Source organism: Lygodium microphyllum, chromosome 7 (assembly GCF_053477565.2).
Source record: "Lygodium microphyllum isolate KBCC chromosome 7, Lygodium_microphyllum_v1.1.10, whole genome shotgun sequence".
Classification (NCBI taxonomy): Eukaryota; Viridiplantae; Streptophyta; class Polypodiopsida; order Schizaeales; family Lygodiaceae; genus Lygodium; species Lygodium microphyllum.
The window spans coordinates 151,329,406-151,336,404 of NC_141141.1; the positions used below are offsets into that span (position 1 = coordinate 151,329,406).

General features: G+C 42.6%; 1 protein-coding gene across 1 annotated transcript; it reads left to right on the forward strand.

The window, feature by feature from the left end:
* The first annotated feature begins 1,473 nt into the window (after window positions 1-1,473).
* Window positions 1,474-6,228, forward strand: LOC148034084 (uncharacterized). Its single transcript, XM_087682075.1, has 12 exons — window positions 1,474-1,969; window positions 2,070-2,167; window positions 2,260-2,346; window positions 2,428-2,533; window positions 2,632-3,546; window positions 3,798-3,940; window positions 4,039-4,302; window positions 4,429-4,519; window positions 4,690-4,867; window positions 5,033-5,143; window positions 5,249-5,345; window positions 5,673-6,228. Exons 1-12 carry the CDS (start codon window positions 1,631-1,633, stop codon window positions 5,821-5,823), a joined length of 2,580 nt encoding a protein of 859 aa, XP_087538201.1. The 5' UTR covers window positions 1,474-1,630; the 3' UTR covers window positions 5,824-6,228.
* Window positions 6,229-6,999: the final 771 nt, after the last annotated feature.

Here is a 6,999-nt window from a genome sequence, read left to right on the forward strand (position 1 = left end):
ATACAATAATAATATAATAATAAGTATAATTATAAAATAAAATAAAATAATAATAAATACTAACTAATAACAAAACTATATAACTATAATATAATATAATATAACTATATGGTAAGGTGATAATAACAGTAATAACTATATAATAATATATATGGTAAGGTAATAATAATAATAATAATAATAATAATAATAATAACTATTAACTACATAATAATATAGCAAAATAATAATTAAAAAAATAAAATAATACATAATAATATAATATTAATAATAATACAATATAATAGTAATAACTATATAATATATTAATATAGATGGTAATAATAACTATAACTATAAAATATAATAATATAATAACTCTTAATAATAATAACTAACTATTAATTAACTACATAACAATAATAATAATAATAATATAATATAATACATAGTAATATAATAACAAAAATAATATAATATAAAGATAAAGATAAATATTATAACTAACTAATAACTAATAATACATTAATTAACAACAACATCAATCTTAACAATAACATTAACTTTAATTTAACAATAATAATAACATAGCACTACATTAACATTAACAACATTAATTAAGATTATAATTTATAATGTATAATATAACATTAACATAAATGTTAGAGAGAGAGAGAGAGAGAGAGAGAGAGAGAGAGAGAGAGAGGGCGCGATCACAATGGAGGTAGGAAGATGCCTCCTGGAATGCGAATGAGAGAGAGAGAGAGAGAGAGAGAGAGAGAGAGAGAGAGAGAGGGCGCGATCACAATGGAGGTAGGAAGATGCCTCCTGGAATGCGAATGAGAGAGAGAGAGAGAGAGAGAGAGAGAGAGAGAGAGAGAGAGAGAGAGTTGCACCTGAGCGAGCTGGCATGCTCCAAGCATGCAATTCCACCCTACAACTCCAAGTGTCGTCGAAGTCCACTGCTCCCAAGCGTGCTCCAAGTCTACTTACAAGCGTACTCCAAGTTTACCTGTAGCTCAAGCGACAAAATGAGAGATCAAAATCTCTCTTACTAATCATTAGAGAGAGAGATTGTCGGACATTAAAGCCACCTTAACCTCCCTCAACCCTGCATGCAATTCAAAAATTCAAAAATAGGCTTGGGAAAGAAGTGGAGGTTCGGGAGATACTGAACCTCCAACCAAAATGATGATATATAAATATAGACATAGATAGATAAACCAAAATGATATATAGATATAGATATTACACGCACTTTCTTTAAAAAACTTAAAACTGCACTCGAGATGTTGAACGGTGAGGTAGAAGATGGTGATATAGTGGCGATACGGTTTACCTTTGTCAACGTATGGTGGTAGACGTTTGATTGATTGATAAACAAACAGTATACGGATTAATTAGCACATAACATTACCTTTGGGTTGAACTAGATCCAGACGTAATACGATGGCAGCTTTTTGGCGGGTGACTGGGCGAAGTAGCGGGAATATTAGGGGAAAGTTTTCGTTTGAAAGGAGGGGGAGCAGGCTTCGGTGCCGATGGAGCTCGCCTCGTGTGCGAGAGACTGACAGGAGCCGCCGCCCCCACCTCTCTCTAAGCTTCACGCGGAAGAAGACGAAGGAGAAGACGAAGCCGGAGAAGGAGAAATATGCCTTCTCGGAGGGTTGCCAAGGCGTTTGCAGCCTTGCAAGAGCTGGAAGCAGCAGCAACGACAATCGTCCCGCAAGATCATGCCCAACGGAGGAAGATTAGGATGACTCCTGAAGCTCTCGAGGAGAGCGAGGAGAGGCCTGTCGTCGAGCCTCATCCCAGCAGCACCGTAAAGAGGAAATCTGAGAGTACCATTAAAGGGAGCGATGCGGCACTAGAGACGGTGAGCAATGGTGATGGAGGAGGAGCTGCCGCTGCAAAGCGTCGCAAGGACCCCGGGGTTCGCGTTATCGGCGGTCGCATCTACGACTCTGAGAATGGCAAGACCTGCCACCAGGTTTTGGTTACATATCCATTCCAATTGTGTTCTCTCGCCTGTGCTGCTCTCACTATCTATCTTATCTGTTGAATGATCCTGGTTCACCGATTTGTCGCAGTGTCGTCAAAAAACAATTGATTACATGGCAGCCTGCAAGAGCACAGCAAGGGCAAAGCCTTGCACTCAAAATTACTGTGCCAAGTGTCTTTTGAATAGGTAAGTTTTCATAATCCTTCCTCTCTCTCGTCTTTCATTCTCATTACCGCCATAGTTTTTGAAGGAGGAAGAAACTTGCGATCTGACATCAGGTATGGTGAGCTAGCCGCCGAAGTGGCTCAATTCGAAGCGTGGACTTGTCCCAAATGCCGTGGAGTTTGCAACTGCAGCATTTGCATGTATGCTCTTTGTTGTTTCATTCGTGTATAAGCGATCACCTACATGCCTTCGAGGGCCTAATCGATCTGCTCAACGTTTAGGAAAAAGCAAGGTCGATCCCCCACCGGCATCCTGTCGCCAACAGCAAAGGCCACTGGCTTCAGCTCGGTGGCGGAGCTTCTCAAGAAGCAGCCAGCCATCAAAGCGGTAGATATTGCCCCTCGCATGAATCACATGCTCTTTTTCTCAAGGTTAGGTGTGCTCTCTTTCGGTTTATTGATGTCTACGTTCCTGATAATGCACAGGAAGATGTCCGCAAGGAATCTCCCAATATCAAGAGCCCTCAAGCGTCCTCTGCTCTTGCAAGCCTCACTAACAAACAGCTGAGCAAAGGTCAGAAAGGAATAGTTGCCTCAAAGCCTGAAAGGACCAAGACTGAAAATGGAAGTAATCAGGAAAACTCCAAGGGCGTGAAGAAAGCCTCCTTAAAGGCCACTGCTAAGAGCGCAGATGGCGCAACTCTCACCCAGAATGGCCACACAGGAGTTAAAAAGGAATGTGCAGATACTGGACCCTTGGATGCTGCGCATGAGCGTGGTTGTACTGCCGCTGATAAGACCAGCTATAATTCTTCCAAGCCTCAGAAGCCTAGTGCTAAAAAGAGGAAAATCATCGTCTCTGAAAATGGCCATCTTGGGGGTCCAGTTGATGCCTTTGCCGCACTGCTGAAATCTGCTAAGCAGAAAAGCACGTCCAAGGGCAATAATAAAGGAGAGGTTAAGAAAGAACCCACCGAGGATCAAGTCGATGGAGATGGAAGCATGCCAAAAAAGGCGAGGAAGAAGAAACCTGAGACTGTCTTTGGTGATGGAGTTCCAGGATTGGTCGATGGCAAATCAAATGGAAGTGTTGAGGATGGAGCTATTGGCAGTCATCTGCTTCAGAAGCAGAAGAAAGAGAGGAAGAAGAAGAAAGACGGAGGGAAGCAAGGTACTGTCACTGAGGAGGGTTCAAAGCCAGCTGAGCTGGAGGGAAGCCAAGCAGAGAACAAGGGGCACAAGAAGGTTACGAAAAAACTGGTCAAACAAGAGGTGCAGGAGGAGGATGAGATTGTCCTTCCGCCAGGAGAATCTTTGCTGACAGTGGCTGGTCTGGAGCTTCCTCCTCATGCTGTCGGCCCCGCACTACAGCTGGTGGAGTTCTGCTCAGCCTTTGGTCGTGTACGTAAGCAAGTGCTGTTATGGTTTTCATGTTCTGGCATTGCAAGCAATCATGGTTAAGATCAAAGCATCATTGAATGTTGTAAATATTCTCGTGTTCTGCCATTCTAAGCAATCATGGTTATGATCAAAGCATCAAAGCATCATTAAATGCTGTCAACATTATCATGCTCTGCCATTGTAAGCAATCATGGTTAAGATCAAAAGCATCAATGCATCATTTCCTCGTTTTCTTATTCTTAATTAAGCAGGCGCTTGCGTTGAAGAATGGAGATGTTGAGGCGTTGATGCGAGAGTTCAGCAAAGGTCGTGTAGCCCGTCGTGGGCCAAACTCGCCCCTCATTCAGCTTCATGTCAAGCTGCTGAATATGCTAGAGGATGGCTTGCCTGAGCCGTAGGTTCAATTCTAGCTGTTATCGCATGAACTGCCATATCTCTACCAATCTCTCAAGCATTCAAAGCTCTAAATCATCCTTATAATTGTGCTTGTAGGGTAAACGTCTCCCACTTCTCAAGTGGCAAGAGCTCATGGCTGCAAGTACTTAAAAGACATCTCACGGAAAAGTCTTGTGTGTTCATGCACTGGGGGAGGGACAATAGCGATTCCATTTCTCCTGCTGTCCGAACAGTGACTGAAGAAGACCTAAAGACTATTAAGGAGGCCATTGCAGAAGGCGCTGAGGGGTATGAGAAGTTGGAGATGCATCATAAATTGCAGCTGCTGGTCATCCTGTGTGACGACTGCCTTGAGACTGAGTATGCTGTACTTGTGCTGCTATAAAAATTTCAGAGATATTGGCCTGTGTCTCTGCTGCAGTAATTTTTGGATGTTCTGCATGTCCGAGATTAAGCATCTGTATGTTTTTTGGTGCCTGTATCCAGGTGTCTAAGAGAATTCATAGACTCTGCAAATCGGGAATTTTGTGAAGTTCTTAAGGAGAACCGTGAGGAAGTCCTGGCAGCCAAGAAAGAGGTGGGAGATCCCAAAGCTTAGATTACCTATGCTGGCGGTCTTCGTGTAGCTTGAGATTTAGGGCCTTAGAATGCACCTAGGGAGTTTTCACATAGTATGATAGGATAGATTGGGTATGAACTGTCAGAGACGTGGAATTATGTCACTAATGTATATAAGAATGGATGTAGGAGAGAGATGCCAGGAACAGGATTCGTGATGCGGAAGTGGCTCGCTTATTGGCGGCGGAAAATATAAATGGCCCTATCTCGACTGAGCAGAAGGATGCTTTGCTTGCTCAAGTCCAAGCAGAAACACAAAGAGCTGCAGCTGCGGCTACATTGGTAAAGAATGTAGCCTCTAAAATGCGTACGTGCCCAATTTAGATATGCTTGAAAAATTTTCAGTGTTGTACATGTCTATCATCAGACGCAGGTGTTTGCATTGAAAGGAGGGTGCTATTACAGTGCATCTGTCTAACTTTGTATTGCTTTGAATGGGGCTCACTGTACGCTGACTTCCTCGTTTCAACAGCTAAAAACAGGTCTGATGCTGTAAGAACCGATGCCATAACAAGTGCAGAGGATGGACGAGTCCTTTTCAAGCTCAAGGGTGCCTTGGACAGGACAGTTGTGGTTTTGCAAGGTTTGAATCGCTCCAGGCTTTAGCAGTTAATCAGCAGTAATGATTCTTTGTTGGCTCGAAAAGAAAGCTTCCTAGATTAATATTCGCATTGTGCCCCTGCTGCAGACATCAGCAACATGGTGCCCTCTCAAAGTCTCGACCGCTGGGCAATGTACTCTGAAGCGGACGAGGCAGTGCTCGATTCGTATCTCATTGCATGCAGGTGGGCACCTCCACTCCTGCACCAGGGTTGTGCTTGAATGACATATATGCAATGAACAGGCCAAAGAGTATCACATCGGATTCATCTTGTTTTGAACTGAAATCCACGTTTTAATAATCCGAACCTTTACCAGGACCGTGCTTGGATGATGGATCCGTGTTAATAAATTGAAATCTATGATAGAATTCATCGTCTTTGAATGAAATCAGGATGTGCTTGAATGGATACTTGTAAGGAAAAGCTTAAAGAACATTTAGCAAGGGTTGAAAGTGGAATTCGTGTTTTTTTGGATTGAGGTCCGTGTGCTTCTATAATCCATGTGTGTAGGGCCAAAGCCCTTCGCAAGAGGAGCGGAGAGGCGAGCAAGCAGCTCTCAAGTGGTGGGGACCGTGGAGTTGAGGATGAAGACGAAAAGGTGGTCGAGCGGCCTGATGGCGAAGGATTGACCGTTGAGATCAATATTGAAGGCTGTGACTGAAGAACACGCGTGTCTCTTTCGCACACTCATCAACTTGTCCCTCCCGTTATAGCAGCTGCTTTTGCCATTGAATCTTACAGCTCAAAGTCACACAGAGGTGTACTGCTCGATGTGGGTAATACAATATGTATATTGACCAAACGATGAATGCCGTTTTAGCTGAGGTAATTTTTAAGAAGAGCTCCCTAAGTGAGATGGCCTACTGTTTAGTTAAGTATCTAGAGTTGACTGATAACTGGGGCAGAAAAATATGGAGAAACTTAAAGCTGATGAAGAAGATGCACTAGAAAAAAGAGGCGAACAGTGTATGTAAATCGCTGTAGCAGCAGCTAATCTCCTTTTTGTAAATTACAGATCGAGAATTACTAAAACCTTCTTTGTAGCGATCTCTTTTGCTGAGCTCCGTTATCTGCGTGCAATTCTCTCGTAAGTAGAACGATTTATATGGGTATGTTCCTACTAGAAATCTCGTGCAACCATTGCCTAGATTGAATGCTAGGTTGTGATGGCTACAAATAATTCCCAAAGAGAAGCAAAATTTCTGATTAGCGTACTTCGATATGTTTTCTTTGATTTCCTACAACTTAGTGGACTGTAACGTTGTTGAACTTTGTAGTAAGATCTGCATGCATAAACTACGTGGTTCTTCCTTGACAATTGTGCATTCTACATCTGAAACTTGGAAGAGAAAATTCACCCCCAAGGCTCACTCTGCTCAAGACATGGAAAATGCGGCTGAAGAGTCTTTGGAAATCACCTAGTCAGTTCGTCTTATTTCATGCTTTAGAGAGTATTAACTTGCAAACTTCCTACGAGTTCTCTGGGAAGGCACCAGTTTTACCTATGTGCCCAGTGCCTACTATGCAACATAAAAGTGAGTCGGTTTACCATCTGTTTTAGGAGTGCTGTAAAGCAAGGCCAGTCTGTTGAAATAAGGAAAACAGCTTTTCAAAGCAAATCTCAATAGCTTGCTTAATACCAAGGTGGTGCTGCTCGGAGACAGGTTCCATTGATGAAGAGACCTTCAAATTGATATAGGTACTGCAGCCTGCAGGCATCCGCCTTGAAGTTTGTCTGGCTGCACCATCGTTTTTTAGGTGAAGGTCTGATGAGATGATATTTAAGTTAAAGAAGGATGCTTCAGTATCGTGTGAAGACTCAAAACTTAGACATGTC